Source organism: Ambystoma mexicanum, chromosome 7p (assembly GCF_040938575.1).
Source record: "Ambystoma mexicanum isolate Mex_15411 chromosome 7p, UKY_AmexF1_1, whole genome shotgun sequence".
NCBI lineage: Eukaryota > Metazoa > Chordata > Amphibia > Caudata > Ambystomatidae > Ambystoma > Ambystoma mexicanum.
The window spans coordinates 662,142,754-662,168,718 of record NC_090939.1 but is presented as its reverse complement, the minus strand read 5'-3'; the positions used below and the strand labels follow the sequence as shown (position 1 = coordinate 662,168,718).

General features: G+C 47.5%; 1 protein-coding gene across 4 annotated transcripts in view; it reads right to left on the bottom strand.

The window, feature by feature from the left end:
- The window catches only part of MAP4K4 (mitogen-activated protein kinase kinase kinase kinase 4), a 917,846-nt gene extending 902,702 nt beyond the window's left edge, over positions 1-15,144 (bottom strand). For 2 of the 4 annotated variants that reach the window (XM_069636728.1, XM_069636729.1), the window contains exons 1-2: positions 14,800-15,143; positions 14,141-14,206 (exon numbers count right to left, since the gene is read on the bottom strand). In XM_069636728.1, coding sequence (XP_069492829.1) covers positions 14,141-14,206; positions 14,800-14,856 — 123 coding nt within the window. In that variant the 5' untranslated portion in view covers positions 14,857-15,143. Of the gene's footprint in view, positions 1-14,140; positions 14,207-14,799 lie in introns of all 4 variants that reach the window. The other 2 variants (XM_069636727.1, XM_069636730.1) reach the window with 2 other exon arrangements.
- Between the last annotated feature and the right edge of the window lie 10,821 nt (positions 15,145-25,965).

Here is a 25,965-nt window from a genome sequence, read left to right as displayed (position 1 = left end):
GGCATTCTGTTCCGAATGATAAGAGCCTGCTATTGTGGTTTCCCAATGAAATTACAGATCATAAATCTGTTAAAGTAAAGAAAAATATGTCTCACCTCTGATCTGGCCCACAGGGACTCCCAGTTTCTTCTAAAATACAATATAAAGTAGGTAGTCACCGTCACATGCTATTTGTCAAATAATGTTCTCCTCCTATCAATAAAATGTATGTAATTAACTCAACAGTGCCAATTCATCCGAATGTCTCAACTATGTAAGAACTTGGTAGGTCCTGAAAAAGTTGGATTTTGCAATTCACTCAGTCTTATGTGTAGAATGCTGTAAACTGAGTGGTAGTCGCTGGACTACGGATAAATACATGGAGATAATAATCTGACCTGTAAAGCAAAAAGGTCACCGAATGAGCTACAGACATTGCTTCAGGCAGAGGCGTTGGTAGGGGGGGGGTTAAGGGGGCTATTGCCCCTGGTCTTTTGGTTGTAGCCCCAGATAGAATCTCAGGAGCTACAGCCAAAAGGCTAGCTAGCCCCCAGTCGTGACAGTTCCGACATTAGCGTAGCCCCGGGTCTTTTCCAGACCTAGCAACACCCCTGGCTTCAGGTATCAGAGTATATCAAAAGTTCCTCATGACTTTGCATATGTATATAAATTAAGTCGTGGACTCATCCCATTATAGGAGGTATGTGTGAAGTACAGTCCAAGGGATAATTGTTCACTGTATGTAGTGGTCACGAACAACACCCTGTCATCTATCAACAAGTATGTCGCATTGCATTAGCTTCAAGATAAAGGTCATCAGCATAACTAAACTGTATGGCGTCTAATGGTAAAAATAAACACAGATTTCGAGTGTTTACCAGAATATAATGGATTCCCAATTCAAACACCAGGATCGGCCCTCCACAAGTAAGCTGCTGGGAGGTGAAAAAAAAACCAAAATGGGCACTATGTAAAGCGACATGCAGCTAATGCACTATGACGTCAACCTGCTATAGTGGGGGTCACGTCATTGTTATAAACAGACAGTTCGGGTAGAATTGGCGTGCGGATATCAATAAATGAAACACATCCGCTACAAGTTATCTTGGTCTCAAAAAAGGTCCAATATTATGTAAATACAAGGATGGCGGGTTGATGAAGATTATATCATACTATACAGAATCCAATATGGGTCACACCCATTGTAAAGTGGTTCTATAGGGTGTTAAGAGGCTTGTACAAGAGCAGTCCATTAAAAAAATAAACAGATTAACGATGAAGAAAGTCCATGCAGACAATTAGTATATTTTGAAGGAATGTAGAAAACCCCCTAAAGGGGTCCCAGTCAAGTATCATAACAGTTCCGTTCAGATACTTCTAGGAAGTGTTCACCTAACCTGCACTAATGCAAATGCAATGATCAAGGGTGGCATGCATAATCATACAACCAGTTGTTTATGTATTTGCTCATCCCTCTCGGGGGCATACAATCTGGCTCTCTAGAGGGTATTCCACAGTGAAAGGTAATCCCTATTGTATTAAGGTAACACTTTGCATGTCTTGCTACTCACTCTGTGCAGCACGTTATCATTTGACCATGATCAAACATTTTCTGGATGATATCCAAATATGTGCCAAAGTACAGTGATTACGTTCCGGTTCTAATAGACATCCAGAGTTCTCTCCAGACAACTTGGATTGGCTAACTCCAGGGAGCATGCAATCTACACCCCTATTCTGTTCAGAAATATACAATGTATTTAATGCTGGAGACCAATAACTAATGCATTAGCTGTCAACCAGACATAGTTGGCATCGATTATTCCAACCATACAATAAAATAAGTAGTGTTGTTATACCAGTTAGCGGATACTGGATGCTCTAACCTTCAGTCTTCTACAGTTATGGCCCTAAATAGAACTCCTTGTTCATTCCTAAAGGGGTCATAGCATCAAGGAAGGAAAAGAAAAAAAAAAAAAGCGATGTACCTCCTCCAGCTGTGCTAGCTTCTTAGCCAGATCGCCTCATCTTGGGAGGGGATGGATGCACAATTTCTGTTGTATGCTGATCATCCTGAACATTTCTATACAATGGTGACTTGAGGTTAGCTGCTCTGAGATTGGACCTATGTTCTGTCCATCTATCCTTGGCTCTACATGTAGTATGACGCACGTAATATTTACTTCAGGGGCATCTCAATGCATAGATGACTTTCTTGCTGCCGCACCTGGCGTAATTACATAGTTTGATCTTTTTACCAGTATTAGGGTGTCTTATGTGATCTCCTTTGATGATACTGGCGCAGTGCGCAGTGTTAGCTGTTAAAATTAGCAAATGTGCCTAGTTTAGGTTTGTGTAGCGTTCCTTGTATGGATTTGTTAGGCCTTTCTGCCCCGACCAACATGTCCTTCAAATTTCTCCCTCTCTTGTATGCCGTCAAGAGGGGAAGGGATCAGCAAACAACCGGTGTAGGGTGGGGTCCAATTTAATCAAATCCCAATTTTTCTTGATCACTCTGCTGACTTGATGACTGTGTAGAAAAACTTAGGGTGTAAATCATCCTGGTACTTTTAGGACCGGTTTTTCGGGGGTCTTCCCTATGCAATGCCGATCTAGATACTGCTTTTTCAAGAATATCAATAGGATAACTGCAATCTTTAAATCCGTCTTTATCAAGTCATATCGTCTCTGCAGGGTGTCTGTGTTAGAGACTATAATTTTTAATGTTAAAAAAAATGGACTACATGGTAGACTCTCATGCAAGTGTTTAGGATTAAAAACATTGAATGCGTTGTTGTTAACATTGTGCACAGTTCACCTGTGAGTGACCAGTACATCTAAAAAATGAATGTCTGGTTCTCCTACTTCTAGGGTGAATTTGATGTGTTCATGACAATTATTCAAAGAATTATGTCAGTTCTACTTGGTGCCTTTCCAGATGACTAAAACGTCATCGATGTACCTTCACCAAAATAGAAATGGACGACCTGGGCTGCATCACTAAAATTTATGTTTTCGGAAAATGAAACATACAAATGTTAGCATACGTTGGTGCTATGCTGCCAAGGAGCCCATAGACGTCCTGGATAGCTGGAGGTAAACTTGCCAATCGTACCTGAAATAGTAGTTGTACATCAAATGTATTAATTCCATGGTAAAGATCTTATGGACCTGCACGTTTTCATGTTCCAGCAGGAACCATTCCATAGCCTCGATTCCTTCCCCATGGGGGATGGAGGTGTAGATGCTATTGACATCTAAAGAGAAAAGAATGAGGTCTGAGTTAGATGTAGTGCACTCAATAGATGTAAGAAATGGTAAGTGTCCTTGAAGTATGTCAAAGTCTGTTGGACTAACGGTTGTAGGGCTGTGTCCAAGTAGATTGCCAAGGGGTCAAATACACTCAGTTCCTGCCACTATGTGTCGGAACAGGGGATTAGCTGAGATTATATGCACTTTAGGAAGTGCATAGATAACTACTGCGGTCAATGGAATTTTCTTTTCTTTTTTATTTAAATCAGGACATCCACTATGCGTGTAATTATCCAATCAGATTCATTGGCTTTAAGACTAGTCCCTTCCATCAAGGTCTTTATCATGCTAGTCGGGTCATTACCCAATGTCAAATAGGTCCTGGGATCCTTTAACAGTCCCAGGCAACCCTGATGGTAAAGTGAAGTACCCCCCCCTTGTCTGCTGGTTTCATCACTATGGATGTATCCTCTGCCAATTCCTTCAGAAGCTTCAACTGACGCCTTCTGATGTTGCCTTTTTGGAACAGACTCTAATTGATCTTTTTAAAGGTACCTCGTGGTTTTAAGCTTGAACATATCAATTAATGGGTGATTAATTCAGTGGATGAAACAAGCTTTTGGATTTCATTTCTAGGTAATCAAAAGCTACTGATCTTTCCTGCACTTTACATAGCGGGCATTTTGGTTTTTTCACCTCCAGGCAGCTTGCTTGTGGAGGACAGACCCTGGTGTTCGAAATGGGAATCCATTATATTCTGGTAAACACTCGAAATCTGTGTTTATCTTTACCATTAGACACCATGCAATTTAGTTATACTGATGAACTTTAACTTGAGGCTAATGCACTGCGGCATACTTTTGTTGACAGACAGGGGATTGCGTTTGTGACCACTGCATCTAATCGACAGTGAACATTTATACCTTGGACTGTACTTCAAACATACCTCGATAATGGGGCAAGTCCACGTCTTAAATTTATATAAATAAGTAAACTCATGAGGAACTTTGGATATACTACGACACCTGAAACAATGTCTGTAGCTCATACCTTTTGCTTCACAGGTCAGATGTTTTTTTTTAATCTCCCTGACTCAGTGAATATCACTCAGTTTACAGCGTTCTACTGGGTGAGTTACTAAATCAAACTTTTACAGGACCTGCCAAGTTCTTACATAGTTGAAATGTTCTGATGAATTAGCACTCTTAAGAGTTCATTACATACATTTTATTGATAGGAGAACATTATTTGACAAAAAGCATGCGACAGTGAAGACTTCCACCTACTTATATTGCATTTTAGAAGAAACAGGGAGTGTCTATGGGTCATATCAGAGGGGAGACATCTCCTTTACTTCACAGATTTGTGATCTGTAATTTCATTGAAAAACCACAATAGCAGGCTATCTGGTTATGTTTCGTCATTAGGAACAGAATGCCCCATATCTGAATTCACAAGCCCCGACAATTCTACCACGTAGAACAAATGGTACCATGGAATTGTTAAGGTAGATCCTTTGATCCATATAATGAGAGTCTAAATTGGAAATTTATCTATTTTAGAAAATGATCATTTGAAAACATGTACCTGCATATTAAGTTGATTGTTTAAAGTAACATTAAGGACCACACCTCCTTAAGACTATTTTATCGTTTGTAGATTATTGTTTGTAGAAGTCTAACTAGTCAAGACCCTTGATGAAGAGTGGAAAACTCGAAAAGTGTTGGGTCATATTAATACATTAATTTTTCTGAATTTACACCAGCTTTGAGTATAGGAGATTTTGAATTTTATTAAAATATAATCTACGAGATTCATTGTAATATTTGAGACATTGAATCATTAAAACAAGCATAAGGATTGTCCACGAAAACGTTTTGTTAAGTTCTTGGCTGATTAGCTGGCCTGTGAAAGTGTGCAGGGGACAGGAGTTTTTTGAAAACTTGGACATAACACTACATTCTGGTTACTTGTAATACTCCATTCTGGATGGGGAAAACCTGACTACTATGTAAAATCTTGAAGTAGGAGTAAAACTTTTTTGTAGAGCTTTAAACATTTTTTTTTAAGTGGTCTTTTATTTAGGCAAGTAAAAACATTCACTCTAGAAATGAAAATCTTCCTGCAGCACATTCTACTTGGCACCTAGCAATTTATTGCATGGAAGTGAAACTTCACAGTCATGGACCTGGGAGAAACTCTGGCTTTTGGAAGGTTTCATGTGGAGGTGAAGACTGAAATTACCAAATTGTATTCCAATTGTTCTTATTAGATACGATTTGGGACTGTTATCTCTCCAAGCATCTTTGTCCATATGCTAAATTTCATAAACCATTAGCCCGGTCCCTCTATGATAGGGCAATTAATCAATCCATGTTATCTGGCCTAGGCTTGAATGAGGAAGACATGCATGTCAGGCCAGGTTTTGTAAAGCACTCAGCATACCACGCCGATTGGATTGCTACTATTGCGAATATGCATAGGTATGCCTTACTTACCCCCCTTACAAAAAGAGCACACACAGAATTGGGTATCACCGCATCATACCCATTGCGCTGTCTGAACAGGTATGTGAGAAACCCACTCATGCATTTTAGGTTTAACATTCTACAGACCCGGGAAATTATGGCCTGTATAGGGATTATACTAAAGGAAGCCTCTCAGTGTGGGCATTGTGGTGTTCAGCCTTAACTCGAGACGTGGAACCACTTGCTTTTGCATGGTCCGGCACTCCTGGTCTTTAGAATAGTGCTATTCACAATGAAGTTCTTTGGAAAATGTTAACAAGCCAGTCTTAAAGTTGTCACAAAATGTAATTGTTGGATGAACCAGTCTAGTTTTAAAGGAATGGAAAAGTAGGTTTACATAAAATGTGTAGGGTTTTTATTAATTGGCTTAGAGTTCGTATAAAATTCGTTTGAAGGGTGAACTGAATAAATTTGAAGGAATTAAAATAATGTTCATATAAAAATTGGACTGATGGATGAATTAATTCAGGTTTTAATGAATGAGAAATTAATGATTTTTTAATATTAGGAATAAAAGTCATCACACATCGCTATGAGGAATGATGTGGGAAGAAATGTCTTGTATGCTATGGAGCTTTCTATGCATAGGGATTTGTTCATGTGATTTTATGTACTCCTTTCTTTTGCTTTTCCTTTTGAGATTCGACATATTGTGAAGATTAAAATATTGTATTTAGTCATATACAAAACACAAAAAATGTAAAAAGGAATTTTTTACCTTAAGGTTCATCTAGCACTCAAGCAGCAACACTATTAGATATAAGGGCAGTGGTGCCACTCAGTGGAGTTGTATGGATGGAAGCAGAGGGCGAACCCCTAGGCTAGGCATCTCTAGTATCCAATTTTTTTTGACTACTTTAGGAAGTAAAAAGTGGTTGATGCGCCACCCATCTGTCAGGTTGAAAAAAAGCTCAAACCCATACTGTTCCTGCTCGACAGAAGGATTTATATATTCATCAAGTTGATAAATAATGTGACGTGCACATTTAAAGTCATGTCTATAAAACAGTGTATTGTTTTAGCCACACTTGATATCAGATGTCGAGAGGATACATGATCATGTGCAGACTGGGATCAAAGCCCAGATTCACCTCTTAGCAAGAGCACGTGCTCCTGGCTAACAGCATGCGTCTTTGTGTTGTGGCATGACGCTAGGTATGGGTTGTGTGTGGAAGTGTGGATGTAGGACTACAGGTAAGGGTCTTCTGATGTTCGTGTTTGCCTGCAAGAGCCAAGCCACATCCTCTGGCATGACTGTAACCGGTAATTCTCTGGCTCCTCTACTGCACAGACAGCAATTTCTTCAAAGAGCAGTTTGTTTTCATGGGGCATTTAGCCGAACTGGCTTTGCGTTTAAAAAAGAATGAAAAACAACAAAGATCAAAACACGTCACGCACGACTGATAAGCACGGATTTCTTTAGGGTCCGGGTACCCATGCAGCTGCACAACGTCAGAGGTCAGTGCACTTCATGTTTAGGACATCACCGGTCAATGACAGGCAAGCTATGTAAACAGAGCAGTCTGCCTCTCTCTCCCTTAACATATTAACCAAGGTAGCCAACATACCACTGGACCAACAACAAAGCGTTATGTAATCCAACATTCGTGCCTATATCACAAATGCAGGCGCAAAGGCGCAGCACACAAATGTACCCTCCCTCGCAATCCCTTATCTTTGCAAAGGTCAGGTCGTTTGTAATCCTAGCCCAGCTGTACCCATCCAGTCCCCCACAGAGGACTGTATGGTTACAGCTGGCAGCATTTGCCTCTGCACGAACAAGCCTTGCCACTGACCGACGAACAAGAAGGTGCCTAGCACAACACATATGCAGAATATAAAATAATCTTAAAGTGAACAAGAGCGCATTTGGCCAGAGAGGAGGGGGGCACGACTGACGCAAACATGAACAAAGGGGAGTCCCCCCCCCACCCTCAACACCTCCAAAAAAAAAAAAAAATAAATAAACTATAGCGAGACTGCTATTGAAAAACAGGAAACGCAAGCCACCAGTGGCCTACAACCCTCAGCACTGCGACACTAGTAAACCTTGGGTTTCTGTGTACAAGCTCTACAATGTAGATAAACGAACATACAAGCCCTAAAATACTGAGAAAGAAAAACATGGCATGGCCAGGATTTTAACAGAGAAACCTGCATCCCATGATTATTCTATAGATCCATTGCACTTGCCTCAATGCACTGCCTGGTTGGATCAAGCATGGGACAGATGCAGCAGAAGCGAAGTGGCATGCGGTTTTGTAAAGACTAGGGCCCCAATTCATGGAATTATTTGTGCGGTAAAATCAAGACATCGCGTGCCAAACCGCACACGCAACTCAGTTTGTCGATTCATGGAATCGTCTGCGCAGGACTTTCATACTCTGCAGGCTCGTCACGAGTCTGCAAGCAGCCGAGTGCCTTGCACGAGACACCTCGCAGAGCATGGCCTGCGCAGAGACCGGAATTAGGGGCGTAACAAGCAAAATGTTGAAGAACAAGGGAACATGTGGGCACTATGAGGGACAGCCTTCAGGCAGTCCATCGCACACTCCCTATTGCGTGACCGAACGATACGTATTCATGGATGCAACAGCGCAACCTCTCGGCAGGAAAATTGCCACACAATGCAGTCGAACTATCCGCCACCTGAAGGCGGGTGTACAGACGCTTGCGCATAGGAATCACCACGCAGAGGTAAGATCTCATGTTGGATTTAGGGGTGTGTGCACGCAGTCAGGGTTGGGGGGTGCTCATAAGCGGTGTGGTGCAGGAACTGTTTTTGGGGGTTCCCACGCATGTGTACCGGAAAATGTCGATTTTTAACGATACATGATACGCATTTTGAGGGGTGCTGGGAATAGTTCCGGTGGACCCCACGCAATCCCACCAGGGTGCTGGCCTGGTTGGAGGGCTGCGTAGGCTGTTTTTCCAGGGTGCATTTCTACGCACGCAAGTAGTGCACAAAGGTCTGTTTACATGGCTGGAATGGCTCTGCAGGTCGTGGGCGTTCAGGCTGCAACTTGCACATAGGGTTACTTTGCGTGGACAATTCCATGACTACGCATGGTGCGCAGATTTTCTTATGCACGACAGGCCATGCAGGTTTATTCACGGGATGCAGGCTTTGTGGGATCTATGCACACTTTGCCATGAATCGGGCCCTAGATAGTTGGGTCATCGCAAATGGCATTCAGGCGCATGGGCCTCAGCAGAGGAAGCCCTTGGGCAGCAAAGCACCCGTTTCTTTCAGGATACCATCAGAATCGCAGGATCTGTTCTTGACACTTACCCAGGGATGGATGCATAGGCGAGGGACGGTCTAAAAAGGCAAGGCTGGGGCTTACGTGAAGGCAGTGTGGGGATGTCTGGATCAGTGGCATGGCATGCACGTCAACTTTAAAGCAACAGGCCACATAGCATACAAAAAAAAGGTATGACACTCCCTCCCTTTGATGGCCAGGGTTTTTTCTCGGGTGGACAGCGTTAATTTGGACAGTTTTGCAGCGTGAGAGGATTTTACTGAATGGCGTTAAGGTTTGTCAGCTACTTGCGATAGGCACAGGCAAACGAGAAAACAACCAGCTGGGGAGGAGGTTGATGGACAGGTGGGAAGCAGGCTTAGTTTTGAAGAGGGGCAGCCTCGCTGTAGGACAGGCTGGTTAACACGGACAGGGTTGGGTATATTCCTAACAAAAATAGCACCAAGAATATGGCTTTTAGGCTCAGATGAGGCATAGTAGATGCTTGAATGGTGGAAGGCTATATCCCAAAGCAAAGGCCGTTTGGCTGACTTGGAAGAAGCAAGCGGGCATGCTGTAAACTCTAGGCTGTTGGTCGCTGATGGGGTGTGCACTGTGCAGCGAGCAATTGACTATTGATTAGTTAGCCATGCTAGACTATGCAGTGTTGAAGGTGATGAGGCCAGGGTATTGAACATCATAAGACCAAGCCTCTCCACAGGCAAGGGCCGAAATCATACTTAGGGCTGCACACTGGCTACTGCACACTACTCTGTCAGGGATGCTGCATATCAGGATAACTGGGAAAGTATAGAAACCAGGACACTTCAACAAACGAGGGAGAACGTTGGTGGAGCAGTCTTTCAATTAAGATGGCATGGCTTGGCCATGAGCAAGTGCCATCATTACCATTCAAGATGCTCACATTTTGTAGAAAAGCTGTCCAAGCTAAACGTGTTTTCATCGTCATAGAAGTCCTCTATATAGTGAGTTCTCTTGGGAACCACAGACAGAATCATAATACATTTATTGTGAATTAGTTCAAAATTTGAACTTTACACACAATACAAATACATAGCTTTAAAAACACACATAAATAGGTCATGGTTCCGCTGAAGCCGGCTGGTTGGGTAATATGCTTTTAACTAACCCAAACCCTATATAGTGCCAGCTGTGTCCTAATTGAGTCCGAGTTTAAACAGTAATCCCAGAAGGACTCACCCTTGATGGTCTCATAATTATTAACCAATTTACCTAGCAGACACATATACAGTGGACCCAAACGGGGGCACATAGTCAAAACATGCCTGGTGGTTTCTAGAGGTTCTCCCTTCTCAAAGATACGACAACACCTGTCCTTTAGTGAGATACCCAACCGTGGCCCAGTAACCGCCAATACCTGAAGCTGATTCGTCCGCAGCCTTAACATAAATTGACGGACCTCCGGATCTGGGCATAACAAGTATGGTTGAGGCTTCCTGTATCTGTGGATTACATGTATTACAGCATCGTACCCCTTAAGGGTCGACAGATGGCTATAATTCTGTGTTCAATCCCATCTGTTCATTTTTTGTATGAAGGATTTTTTTTTGGTGAATGAATGGCATTAGCCACTTCTTGTCATGGGACCAATCTATCTCAACAAAGAGAGACTCGTTTAGCTGCTTATAGCTATTGGCTTGGGGTGACTTTTCATTACCATAATTAGTACCAGCCAAACTGAGCAATTTACATGATGGAGGAAGTAGCTTTCAGATATAACACACCTCGAACTCGTAAAGCCATGCCTTTCAATGAGGTTAAACCCAGTTCTAACCTAAGATACTGAACAGAACAAACCGGTCACAGGAAAAGAAAATGCAACATGCTTAAATACACCTTTTTTAATTTATTTGTGTATAGTTCAGAGAACTTTTACAAACACAACATTAAATCACAAACAAATGACAATATATAAAATTAAATCCAATAAAAATACAAAATGCGGATACAGAATACCCGATTCAGATACAAATACGTACCCAGTAGACAGGTCATAACACACTGCAGGGTCTACGCCTTTTATAATTTACACTTCATAAATTCCAAGTGCTTTACCGTCGAGCCAAGGACCTTTACTCTGGGCCACTTTATCCACAGTTACCTGACCTCAGCGTGCCCCCTTACAATACATACCAGAAGTACATTGACAAGGGTGGGAACCAACCTCTTGGATACACCCAATTAAAACAGCCAATATCAAATCTCATCTAATCGTTGAGATGTGCAATAAGAACAGCGAGGACCCCCCAAAGTGGACTCTCAATAAATACATAAACATTAAATAGAACGCGGGGCATCCAAGTGTAGTAACCACACTTGGTCAATTATAACCGCCTACCCATTAGTACCTCATTCAGGACACCCGGTCTACATTTCATTAGAGGATCTTCCACCGTCTGCTTTAGCAAGACTTTTAACCACCACACACCAGAGGGGAAATAAGCAAACTAAACTTTCTCAGATTCTGAGTTTATTATACACTCATTCCAGAAGTCATTGTCTTTTATCGCTTCATATTCATGCATGAAGCTCCCCAGAATCGTCATATATGCATCTCACTACTTTTTGCACTGTTCTAAGGAGGTGCTGAGGGGTTTGTAATGACCAAAGTACCTCACAAATACGACATACCTTGCCCTCTTCCGGAATCTTACAACTGGCACCAAGGAAAATCAGCAAGGGAAATTGGTTTGTTTGGAATTTCAAAAGAAAAGACGGCACACAGTGCGGGCCGGGCATTGCCTAGGTATCTATGGTTTTGTAGGCAAGTATGGGCCACATTTGCTACATACGTATCATTGGTATGGATCAACAAATGCGAATAATTGTCCGTCCAATCCCACTTATTTTGTTTTTAAACATTTGGTCCAATAAGTGGACCCTCGTCCCTCGCTTAAAATCAGGGCGCCATCCTATCCACTCATACAAACTAGCCATTAGGTTGCCATATTAAGTTTTGCTCTGTCTAAAAAGACAGCCTTCCAACTAACTCACTATAATACACCTTTCCGATCTCACTGTGCACAAGACAGAAACCATCCTCGAGACAGACCCCCAGTTTCCCTGAAATGCCTTCCCTTTTGGGGTGACTCTTTACTCCCAGAAACAGAAAACAGGTCATGGAGTGACCCACTAAAGTAGCCTGGTGAAAGAACAGACAGCACGATTAAAAGCGGGTGGAGGGGGAAACAAATCATAACAACTGAATTCTAATTAAAGAAGAGCACTTCAGCCAGAATTGCACGTCCGCTGGCTATGGCTTAATTTAGCCTCAGGACGCCAATTAACTGTAGAGATAATGTCCAAATAAGAGCCCCGCCCTCCAACGTCCCATTAAAGTTCACAGGCCTGTAATGCCAGGGAGCATCAGAAACATGTCTATCAAGGGCATAGAAATAGTAACCACGTGGGGGCCCCCCCAAAGGCCCTGGGACAGTCGCTGTCAGGATCCCCTGATGCAGCACAAAAATATCACCTAATAGAGCCGACGGTGTGGTGTGTCTCCTGGAGTGGGCCATATCTGCAAGCCGACATGTGCACAGACAGTTCATCTGGGGCAGCAACACCACAACAATTAACACATATAGAATAGTGTAGGCGTGTGTGTTTAGACGTTTTTTAAACTATAGTACGCCGCAGCGTACATTTCTCTTGTTCAGTGTAAACAGAGGCACGTTTGAGGAAACACAAAAAGGAGGGTATTGCAAAATCTCCAATCCCCATAGCTGGCCCCCACCCCCAGGAAATGCACTGAATAATCGCAATTAGTCACGACTTAGTCAGGCATGCACCGTGTCTTTTCCGATGCAGACATCTCCAATTTAGTAAGAGGTTGGAGCTGGTGCATTAAGTTTTCCACAGTAACCGTACTTAATGACAATGGGGGGTTGAAGAAAAGTTGCCAAACTGGTTGCTCTTGCTTTTCTGGCGGGGCTCTTCCAAGGTTGGCATGCACTCCCTCGCAGTGACACTTCACTGTGACCCCTGCTCAGAGAGGCCAACACAGACAGGAGGCGGGGTTGGGGCATTTCCTGTCTGTTCTGGAGCTGGACAATCCTCCCCCCCCAACCCTCCCCCGCGCTGCCTACCCCAGCTACTAGACAGGTTTACTTGCCCAAGAGCTGCCCTGCGCTCACTGTACACCCCACTCACCACCCCCTCCCAATGCGCAACTGGCAGATAACTCGTCTGTGGAAACAAAAGACTTGAGCCCGCGTGCATCTCTCAGAGACACAAAAGCGGAGCGTAGAGGGAGCCCGTGCTGCCAATGCACGGTTTCTGAATACGATTACAACATTATTTTGCAGACACGCCAGTCACCAACCCCATCGAAGAGCTCAGTCTGACTAAAGTCACTTGAAAGCTGGATAGCACCGCAACTTCACCCCTCCTCAATGGAGGTCCTGGCGGTCTCTGCACCGCAAGTCTGACCTCCTCGGGTGAGACTGCCAGTCACCTTGGTGCACAGTCTCAATGGCACTTTTACACGGAATGCAGACACAAAGCTGGGATGCACTTATTAATCATATACACACATACGTCACTCCATAACCCAGAAGTGTGCAACCACTTATTTGGCTGTCAGTAACTGCTGAAGCCACCAATGTCAACAAAGATCAGCACATGTAGCCCTGTAACCCCCACCCCCCAGCCCCTCCCCTTTTCTGTTCTGGTACTTCCAGTTAAGCATAACTACAAGTACCACAGCTCAACAAAGAACACGATTAGGTGAGCTGCTTACATCCAGCCTTATCCAACTCAAGATATATGGATACAAGAATCACTGCAATGTCAAGCAAAAACAAGGATCGCGAAGTACACTTAAAGTCCCACCCCTTGGGGGGGCCTGCTCTAGGCCAGTCTGAATGGAGGCATTGAACCCAGTGCAGTCTCACGCATAAGAACAATATACATCTCTCAGTTCAAACATTTAACAGGAAGTTTGACGCACTGGCACCTTATCCCATTGGGACTTTCTGGGTCTCTAAGATTCAAGTGCACTCGCTCCCTTGGCCATTATAGGCATGTCAAAAGGGTTCAGCCTTGACAGTCACAAAATGTAAAACAAAAAGCAGGAAAAAACAATCAATCACCCACCTTATAGACCTGCCCATAGGTGCCATTTCCAACCACTTCCACCAGCTCAAAGATCCCCGCCGGATCCTGGAAAAGAGAGGGTTAACAACCATCACTGGGCTGCAAGGGAGGGTCGCAGAGCAAAACCGGGAGGGTGGGCGGTGTCTGGACGAGGGGCTCCTGCGGGCAGCTGTTGCTCCCCATTAGTTGTGTCTAAGCTGCCTGCCACAACCACAGAACATTCACACGAGGAGAGACGGGTGTTGTCCCCTGCCGAGCTATACATGAAAAAACGTGCAGGCAACCATGTGTCTGGTTTTTAAACAAAAAAAACAGCCACAGGCTCACTCGCGGTGAATGTTTATTTAAAAATAACATGTGACGACAAAGTATGCTGTGGGAAGAGAGGAGAAAAATTGGCAGCTCTCCCCTTGACTGCATGTATGCAAACAAAGGGAGAAGGAAACGTCTGAACTCCCAACAACCACCAGGAGAAAATATCCCGGGCCCCATGGACAGGGCAGCCTTCAAACGGGATTGCCACCGCCCTGTGAGCTCCCCCACTGACACGAGGGTGCATCTAAAGCACAGGGGCTCACCCCTCCCACCCCATCCATTCCCCCCTTTGCCAGTCAACCCCATCCTGCTGCTTTTGTCTCCCAAGACCCCCCCACACTCACCCGCAACGAGGCGAGGTCTATTTCCACAAGACTTTTCGCAGGGGAGTCGTTCGCCATAATCCCCGATTCAGTTCCAACAAGAAACACCCCCAAAATAAGCGTCCAGAGCAGCAGAGCTCCCTCGCCCTGCTTCACAGCCCCTAACTCCTCATTGGCGGCGACAAGTCCGAAAACGCTGCTCTTTTTGCTCCTTCCTTTCTCCGTTTAGACCATAGCCCAGCGCGAGAGGCAGCAGGCGCTGGGCTTCCTCCCTCTGCTCCTGCTTCCAGTCTCCCTTCCCCTCCAGGAAACATAGACACACACCGAGGAGGAGAAGGGAAAAAAAAAAATAGAAAGAAAGAAACGCCAGCCACTCCCCAATCTCTGCACTGGAATAGAAAGCAGACTGGAATGGCACAGCCAGCCCCTGGAGCCGAGGCAGCGTCAGTGCCATCTTAGAACGACGAAAGAAAGAAATGTGTGAGCTGAACTCTCGCAGTCCATTGTCGCTGTTTGTTTTGTCATCGTGAATGCATTGTAGTTTTGGATAATGCGATATACATACCCGGTGAAAAAAACACGCGAGCTTTACTCGATGCAAAATTCAGTTTGAAAAAAATATACACCATTATGCTCTAATAACCAGAGCCCTTAATCTGCATCACGCTGCTTATCCATTCTTTTTTTTAACCTTGCATTCTGAGACTTGCAGTTATGTATTTATAATGATAAATGCAGATCTGCAATGCAATATAAAAGGAAGAATAGCATGTTTTTATTTATCTAGCACTTCATGGTGCCTTATTTCCAGTCATAAGCACTGCAGTAATAGACTGCTAGGTAGGTTTTTTTAAATCTTGCATTCTGGGACTTGCAGTTATGTATTTATAATATAATGTTTGCTGTATTGACAATGCTACCTAGGTGAAATACTTAGCTGTGAAATTTAAAGGGGATGTTAAATGCTAATGAGAGCCCCGAGTCACCTCCGTAGTTGGGCCCCCTGTCCTCCGTACCTGCAATAACACACAGAGACAGGTCTGCTCGCTACAGAGTCCCGGCTGCAACTGGCGGCAGAGGCTCCCTTTATTTCACAGCGCATGCGCTGCCTCATTATGGCACGCGCACATTACTTAGTAACATCCCTCCTTTTTCATAACAAACAAAACAAACTCAAACAGTGAGATAACCTGAGAAATGTCAACGTGACACACACAGTGCTAATCATTACACACAACTTGGATGAGGCCCGACTAGGGCCATTACCCTCCCCTATGGCCCGTTAGGTAGTTGGGTCCAGAATATAGTCCTTGAAATGGGCCGGGCATCCCCGACCTTCCCGGTGGGGATATCGACCTTCCTCTCTGCTCACCTCCTGGGACGGCTCCACCGGTACTGGGCCCCCAGTGTCCTCTTCTAGCCCAGGCGCCGTTCTGGAGGCACGAGTGGACACCCCACCGCCACGAGGTTCGTCAGGGTTGTCTCTGATGTCAACCTTCTTGAAGAAGCTAGAGTTTCTCGTAACTGTTCCGCTCTGGTCCGACGCCATCACCATGGAGCCTTTGACGTGGGACACCCCCATGGGCTTGGGCTCGTAGATGAGGGACAGTTTCCACTCTGGATGCTGGTTGCGTACGTGGACTGTGTCCCCTACTTCGATGTTCACCAGATTGAGATTCCTCCGGACGTTCTCACTTTCATTTCGCTCCCTTCTTGCCTCCAGGGTCTCCTGGTTATCGATGACCCCAGAGGTCCGACCTCCCAGCCCTGGCAGTAGGCCACGTGGGCACTGGCTGAACAAGGCTTCGGCTGGAGCCACCCCTGTGGACTGGTGGGGTTTGGCTCGATACTCCCGAAGGAACTGGTATAGATTTCTCTGCAGTTCCCCCCCCTTGACCTTGGATGATCTGAAACACCTTGTTGAGGGTCCGCTTGAAACGTTCCACCTCCCTGTTGGCCAGCAGCCACCCAGGGGTGACCTTCCCGGTGGGTGACGCTGCATTCCTCCATGTCTGCTGCAAACTCACAGCCCTTTAATGGGGGACCTTTGTCCGAACATAGTTCTTGCGGAAACCCATGGGTGGCGAAGATTTTCTCCAGTGCCTGGATGGTGTGATCGCTGGATGTCGACTCGACCAGTTACACCTCTGGGTAACGGGACCACTGATCCATGATGACAAGGAAGTGCATGCCCCTCCCGGTGGACCCAAAGTCTGCATGCACCGTCCCCCAGGGCTGGTCACTCCTGGCCATCGACTCAATGCAGGGCTCCCTGGACACGGGAGCGGCTGCTTGACACCAGAAACACTGTTGTACATGTTCATCCACCCTTTTTTCCAGGACCGGGAACCAGACTTTGGCTCTCAGGCGTGCCTTCGTCTTGGCCGTGCCCTGGTGGCCGCTATAAGCAAATTCTACTACGCGGCCCACCAACATCCGCAGAACCACAATCTGCCTTTTCCTCAATAGTAGCCCTTCTTCGGATGCCGATAGTTTGTGACGCATTCACCACAGCGCCTGCAGGTCACGCTGCGCCTCTGTTCCTTTCGGGACAGGTCCGCGAGAAGCCTCTTCCAGTCCCTACTGCCCATGGCGGACTGAACCAGCTGGAAACACTCATCGGCTCCCGAGGCTTCCACCACCTCCAGCAGTGTCAGCGCAATGGGCATGGCTGCCTCAACCACTTGCCGAACCACCTCAGCACAGTCCCCTCCTGACTGTCCTGTCTGTACATTGCTCCCCCTTGGATGACGGAACAGATAGTCTGCTGGGTTGTTCATGCCCGGCCTGTACTGCAGCTTGACCCCATATTCCATGACGGTCAGCATCCGCCTCTCAATCCCCGGGGCGGTTTGGATGACGCCCCTGTCATGAAGGGAATCAGGGGCTTGTGGTCCGTGATAACCGAAACGGGCTTTCCCAGTATGTACAATCGAAAATGCTTGCAGCCGCACAAGATGTCCAGTGCTTCCCTCTCTATCTGCGAGTACCATTTCTCAGTATCTGTGAGAGCTTTGCTGGCATAGGCTATGGGTCGCATCCAGGGTCGGACTGGGACAAGAAATAGGCCCGGACAACAAAAAAAAAGTGGCCCACCCCTCGCCTCGAAAAAGTGGCCCACCCCTCGAAAAAGTGGCCCACCCCTCGCCTCAAAAAAGTGGCCCACCCCTCGCCTCAAAAAAAGTTGCCCTCAAACCATCATCCGTGAATCACGTCAATTCATGACTTTTACAGAAAATGCTACATATTGAGGTCCACAGCTCCGAGGCACAGGAGTGGCATGAACCAACCACCCCACTGCGGTTTTGGGACCTGCTGCAAGTCAATGCTTATACAGGGCTCCGCAACCCCAGCAGGGAAGGAGGGTGGGGGTGACGATGGTTGGATAGATGGGGAGGTGGGTAGGGAAACCGGAATGAGGTTTAGGGAGAGGTCAGAAAATGCTACGTATGGAGGCTTCATGTGTCTGTTACATTACAACACAACTCATAAAATAACATTACTTTGCATACAGTTCTGTGGGCTTGTATGAATTTGTTGCCCTGGTGTAATGGATGTGCCAGTGGTTTTTGCTCTTGGCACCCTATTTTAATTGTGTGCCCCAACAATTCACGTCCAATCACACTCTTCGAAGAACAACTACTGCATCTCACAGAGTAACATCAGACCCCTCCCTCCAGACAGCGCCTCTACAGCCAACTTACACATCACCGCCTATCCCTGGCCCCTTTCGGGATACCAATGCCCCTATGCCCTCGACAAAGACACTGTGGGGTGCTTCCGAACTGCCCACAGTCAGCAACAAAGGCTAGCTATCAACCGGGGTCAGACTGGGCCATGCAATTGTCTCAGGCACCAAAGAAAAAGTGGCCCGCACTTGCAAATGGCTTTTCATTCCTTTTGTGATACTGTTTGAATAGTACCCGGGGGGAGCTTTTTTGATAAAGTGACATGCAAATTGTATATTTTAAAGAATATTTATTCAGCAACACTGGTCAAAACTACTAGTCGCAGTGTGAATTAACTCATCAAACTGGCCCACATGGGCCAATAAGGGTCCCACTTTGGCCAAAAAAACGGTCCCACACCAGCATTTTGTGGTTTTGGTTGGCCCTGGGCCTATTGTCCTACAGGCCAGTCCGAGGCTGCTCCCAGCTCAACTGACTTTTCAGTACTGACACTTTTTCTCTCATCTTTTCCCCCAGTTGCAACCCCTCCCCACAGAAAAAAAGTCATGTTTTACCATGGGCAGGTCCACAATCCATCTCTATCAAGGAGAGCAATGTAGCAGCATGCAATACTCTTTACCTAACTATTCATGCCAATGAACAGGTACAGCCAGCTTCCAAAACGGATACGGTTACATTTCGCTCATGCCCACATTGCCCAGTAACAAATACAACCAGCTCTGATGCCCAAGGGGCCGTACAGCATAACTGGTACAGCTTGCTCCCAGCTCTGGTAAAGCCAGCTCAAACACAATTGGCTCCTGATCATTCTCTGTGACCGTTGATGTACCCATTTAGTAACAGGTAGAGGAGCGAATTCCCACATATGTCAGGCAATAGATAGCGCAAGGTAACACCATTTCCAGTAACAGGGACAGGGAGCTACTGCTCACGTCCAGTAGCTTTTACAACCCAAACTCCTCGCACTCATCACCGGAACTATTAAAAGCTATAGCCTTCAACATGCCCAGCCCCACCCCACCCCCCTTAGCTCACAATGTCCATACTATAGGCTCCGTTTCGAAAGGCATGTAACACTGGAAACTGAATGCGTAAAGGTAGGGAGACTAAGCATGACAGCATGGCAGTAGGGCAATACATTGGCCCATGGCTGTGACACCTAATTCTGACTGCTGCCCTCACCAAGAACAGCTGAGCTCAGTCTTGCAATAGACCAGTGAAAACATTATGACATACTTGTCGGATGGTGGAAAAATGAAGCTTGTAACTGGATCAGCCCCAGACAGGTCCTCAGAGGCATAGGCCCCTCTGGAGTGTTCCCAAGTTCCTTATGGGCCAGTCTGCCACTGTCATCCTCACTATAAGTATGGTGGTAACAGGTGGCATTCCAGAGTAGCGCCTATCTTGCTGAAACACACGATAATGGCCTTTGCAGCCCATGCATATGCTGCCTGCTTGTTGCCTCATCTTCAATGGAGGTCTTGCCCCATGCAGTATTACCACATGTCCCCAATGCAGTTTAATTGGCCTCAAAAGCGGGCAATAACTTGTACTTGGCACCAACCCTAAATCAGTTGTAGTATTATCGTAGCCGCATGCAGTAAGAAGAATTCAGTTGAGCGGTATTACCATAGTTGATACGCCAAACTTACAATGTGGCGCAGAATTACAGAAACGGCTTGTCTCATGATGGAAACAGAGTGTAAACATAGCGGAGTCCATGCTGGACACACACAAACATACACAACATTTGAGGTGCACAGAGATGGAGCCTGGGGCACGAGAGAGACCAACAAGGGCAGGAACACAGAGGGAGCCTGGGGAGGTGGGCTGGAGAAAGAGAGGCCAACAAGGGCAGGGACAGAGATGGAGCCTGTGGAGGTGGGCTGGGGCACGGGAGACCAACCAGGGCAGGAGGAGAGATGGAGCCTGCGAGGTGGGCTGGAGCAAGAGAGGCCAACAAGGGCAGCAAGAGAGATGGAGCCTGGGGAGGTGGGCTGGGGCACGAGAGACCAACCAGGGCAGCAAGAGAGATGGAGCCTGGGGAGGTCGGCTGGGCCAAGGCAGGCCAATAAGGGCAGAACCTGAGATGCAGCCTGGGGAGGAAGGTAAGTTCTAGAGGGGCAAACAAATGCAAAAAGAGCGATTGATGGGCCCTGGTGAGGGCTGGGGAAGAACACAGGTATGCTTTTGGTACTCAGGCAGGAGGCAAAAAGAGAGTGGGTGTATGCAGGCAGAGGAAGTGTACGGTAAGGGTGGGGTCTAAAGAAAAATAAGTTTGGACTATGGAGTAGGGATATACACAATGAAAGGAAAATGAAATCAGAAACAAACACTTGGTGACTTAGCAGGGTAGGACAATAGTTTGAAATGGATAAATATTAACACAAAAGAGAAGGTAAAAGTCGAAAAATAAACGGAAACAGAAGTTTGCAAGATAGGTTAAGGACAAAAAAAGGTGAGTCTGAAGAGAGAGAAATTAAAAGACGATGGAAACTATAAAAGGCAGGTGTGCAGAGGAAACTGAGTAACATTTGAAGAGAGAAAAGGAAGAATATTGAACATTTTAAAACAAATGGACAGAAAGCCTTCGGTCAAAGAAGAAGGAAAGATGGAAAGACTTGAGCTGGAATTGGGACCAGGACTGGGGAATTACCGGACTCGGGAAGATTCGACTCATTTGTTCGGTGAGAGGGTAATAGAGAGAGAGGGGGAAGGGAACAAGGAGGAAAGGAGGGCTCCGGTGTCGGGGAGAGCCCCTGGGGCAGAGGTACCACCTCGTGTCAGGCTGCAGGGGTCTACTGTCTACAGAAGGTATACACGCGTGAAGCGAGGGAAGGAAAGGGTTTGAGAAAGGGGGGCTCAGAATATGGGGCGAGCCCAAGGGTCTGGGGGAGCCCCATCCGGCACTTCAAGGTAACGTTGTGCACCATTGAAAGGAATGCGTCGCTTACGCCTACACATATAATGGAATGGTGACTAAAGGTTTGTGAATCCCAGGCTAAATATTAAGCTATAGATCTGGGCGCTATGCGTTGCAATGTGTTTGAAAAATAAGTTGGAGCTGGCACAGTGGCACCCAGCAAGCAGATGCAGCCGCAGAACACACCACACTGGGGCAGTACAAGCTGCTCAAGCGGGGGTGCATCACATCATTCCTGCATTTGGGATTCATAAGCCAATCAGAAACCTGTGTTATATCTTGTTGTACTGAGTTAATGGGATCCATGTGATCGCATGATAACGTTTGCCTTTGGTGCCACAGAGAGGTTAGCTGCCTTTCTGCAGAGGGCTTCACTGTCTGTCATAACGCACATCAGTATTTAATAATTATTAAATGGCGTAGATGCACATCTTTTAGGGAGTGCTAGTGGCCTATAGCAGCTGTGGTAGAGTGCCATTTTGGCAGGGATTGGCAACTGACCATTGACCAACATGTTGGAAGTTTTGAATTGGTTCTCCAATTGCTTTGATTCTCTGTCCAAACCGGAGGCCGCTATTATGCATTAATCTCCGTGGCACGAGGGTAATGAGGGATGGGTCTGAGCGGGATGTGCGAGTGCTGAGTGCGTGTGCGCATCACTGGCACAGCAGACCTGCACGGTAAACCCAGGATCAGAGGATCAGAGGCAGCAGAAGTGGGCAGCAGCAGTGCCTCTGCACCCCCACCCCAGGCACACTCACATGGCATGGGGCACATTTACAGTGCCCAGTGAACACCCCTTTGGCATGCGGCGGCAACATAGCGCCCAGAAGCTCAGAAAATGAGAAAAGAGCCAATGAGTTCCGTGGCACGAGGGTAATGAGAGATGGGTCAGAGCGGGATGTGCGAGTGCGTGTGCGCATCACTGGCACAGCAGACCTGCATGGTAAGCCCAGGATCAGAGGTTCAGAGGCAGCAGAAGTGGGCAGCACTAGTGCCTCTGCACCCCCACCCCAGGCACACTCACTGACTCACATGGCATGGGGCACATTTACAGTGCCCAGTAGTGAACACCCCTTTGGCATGCGGCAACAAAGCGCCCAGAGGCTCAGACAATGAGAAAGGAGCCAATGAGTTCCGTGGGACCGTGGCACGGGCCAGTATCATGAAGATCATTGTGTTGGAGCTCACGGACATCCAAATGGGGGGGTTCGGGAGCCGAGGGGGGTCTCAGCATCAACCCCCCAAATAAGCAGCCGATTCCTCCCCCTCCACTTTTCTATGCCTTGCCTTGCCTAGCAATCCGCAGGAACCTGGAGGCCCCCCGGCCCCGACCCTCCCTCCCCCTTCCCCTCTCTTCCCCTAAAAAAATCCACAATCCTTGACAGCAGAAAGGGGGCGCAGGATGCCCGGGTCTCCCTTCTCGATCGCTACCTCTCTCTGCTCTGGGAACAACGGTCTCCCCTCCCTCGCAAGCTACCTCGCTCTCGCTCCCTCAATTCCTTGCTACCCCTCCCTCCAGAAAGAACGAGGGAAAAAAAGAGAAGCGGGCAGGTACTCCCCCCAGCCCCCTCCTTTATTTCCCCGGCAGAAGGTGCGAAAATACAAAAGCTCCCCTCTTCCCCCCTTTTCTGCAGCAGCCTGGAATGGACACTTCTCGCCACCAACTTCTCTCGCCGCTTGCAAAGTGCATTAATAATTCAACCCCCACCCCCTTCCTGCTCAGAAACTCGAACCCTGCTTCTTCGCTGCAGCCTCGCGCCAAAGGAGCCCCCTACTCCTTTTCTCTGCCCCGGGTTTGGCCCCCACCCTCTAATTACATAAAAAATAACATTGGGTGAAAATACCACCGCAGGAAATCGGAAAAAAAAAATCAATGCATCATTTTCAAAGAAAAAGTCACCAACCCATGGGTAGGTGCCAATCGACGCCCGCCCCCTGCCCACCCCCAGGGAAAATAAACCGCGAAATTAATGCAGATGTGCCAGGAAGGGCTCGGGTGGGGCTGGGGGGTGGGGGTAGTATTCATCCCCTGCTCCGTTTGTATTGCTCCAAGTGAGGGCTGTGCCGCGGGTGGGGGGGCGAGGGGGCATTTCGCGCTCTTCCTTTTTGGTGACAGTGCAATTTCAGTTTGGCTCATGCGCCACGCATCACTGCGAGGACACGGTATGCTATAGCTGGCAACTCGGACTCACGAGGGTAATGAGGGATGGGTCTGAGCGGGATGTGCCGTGCGTGTGCGCATCACTGGCACAGCAGACCTGCACGGTAAGCCCAGGATCAGAGGTCAGAGGCAGCAAGTGGGCAGCAGCAGTGCCTCTCACCTTAGCAGTTGCTCAGTGTAGCCAGCAGTGTGTGCGCTGCGCACTGCGCATCACTGGCACTGTGGCACACAGCTGCAGACCTGAACCCCCACCCCAGGCACACTCACATGGCATGGGGCACATTTACAGTGCCCAGTGAACACCCCTTTGGCGTGCTTCAACATAGCGCCCAGAGGCTCAGAAAATGAGAAAGGAGCCATTCCAATGAGTTCAGTGGCACGAGGGTAATGAGGGATGGGTCTGAGCGGGATGTGCGAGTGCGTGTGCGCATCACTGGCACTGTGGGCACAGCAGACCTGCATGCACCCTCACCCCAGGCACACTCACATTGCATGGCATGGCAGGGAAATCCCCTGAAAAGGGACGGTGTGGCTGAGACACAGGCACTTGTTATGCATGTTTTTCCTCAGGCTCTGCCCTAATGTTTACGTTGCTCACAGTAGTCCCACTCCACTCCTTACCTCAGTGACTGGCTGGCTGTTGGCTGGGCTGCTGTCTGTGGGCTGTGTGGCCGGCACTGGCACTGGGCACTCCACTGTCTGCTGGCCGCCTCAGTGCTGCCTTGTGGTCCTCCTGTCCTGTGTGGGCTGTGGGCACTGGTACTGTCGGTCTCGAGGTCCACTGCAGACGGTGCGTGCTTGGGTGGGGGCTCATATAGCAGCAGCCAGCAGCATAATGTATGCATTGGCGATTTGGCGGCAAATTGGGTGGGCAGGCACTGCCTGCCCAGCCGAATTTTCATTGGGTCCAGTTATTCAACTTATTCGTCCACTGCGCCGTCGGCCCCGGGGCCCAGCCCAGCCCCCAGGCACAAGTTGAAGACAGTTGCTTTCAACTTTGCAAAGAAGTGTTACTTACTTCCTGCAGCAAAGTTGAAAGCAAGTGTGAAATGTGTCACTGTGTTCTTACAGTGCCGGCCCCAGCTCAGCAGAGCCCTCAGTCAGCCCTGCAGGCAGGCTGGAGGCTCCACCCCCCCAGGGTCAGGAGGACTCGGAGGGGAGGGAGGCAGGTGTTACAATTGCTTTGGTGTGTGTTTGCAATTGCTTCAGCCTGCCTCCCTCCCACAGATTAAACAAGTCGTTCTCTCTGGCCGCCGCAGCCGCAGGCCAGAGGCTCGTGAGCTGGTGAGCACACACACGGCAGGCACACTGGCCCCCTGAAGTGGCACTGGCGGCACAGCCGCCGGCCTGGTGGTGGCCCAGGCCCACCGACGCGACGCCGTGAATGAATTATGCACATGCATCTGCATCTATCTGCATGCATCATAAATTATGATGCATGCATGATGCAGATGCAATCATCAAAGCAAGGTAACATCTAGTGACTAGTGTTACCTTGCTATGATGATTGTGCAGACTCTCACTCAGATAGTGTGCCGCCGGCGCGCGGCGCCTCCCCCTCCTGGCTCCTGCCTCCATGCCCTGCCTCACTGACTGGCTGGCTCACCCAGCCCAGGCGGCTCACTCACCCCCCCCCCATCTCCATCTGACTTGGCCGCGGCCCGCGAATACTCGCGACGCGGCTCAGCGCACTGCAGCGCACACACACACACTAGGCCGGGCCCGGGGGCCTGCCAATAAAAAAAAAAAAAAAAAAATTTGAATTTTTTTTTTTTTTTTTTTTACAAAAAAAAAACGGCCCAGAGGTGGCTGCCGGAAAACCGGCCCCAGGGGACCCCAAAGTCGTTCGGCCACGGGCCGAAAGACCGAAAGGGCCAGTCCGACCCTGGTCGCATCTGCCCTTGAGGGTCCTTCTGAAGGAGTACCGCCCCCAGTCTCACTGGGCTGGCATCCACGACCAACCCTGATTCCTTTTTGGGGTCAAATAATGCCATTGTTTCCTCCCCAGTGAGTGCCACTTTGATGGTGTCAAACGTCATCTGCTCTTCCATTGACCACGTCCAAACAACGTCCTTCTTTGTGAGGGCCCTGAGGGGTTCAGAGAGGTAGGCAAGGTTCTTGATGAACCTCCCGCAGTAGTTAACCATCCCCAGAAAACTGTGCACCTCGGACGGAATGTCTGGGGCCCTGGCCTCCTGAATGTCCTTAACCTTTTGTGGGTCAGGTGATATCCCATCGGCATAAAAAATTAACCCAAAGAATTCAATACTATTCTTCAAGAATTTGCATTTCTTACGATGCAAGGTTAGTCCGAGGTCGCAAATCCTGTCCAACGGTTTCTCCAGCCTGGCCAAATGCTCTCTTTCTGTGGAGGCACATACTAAGATGTCATCACTCAGGTTGATCACCCC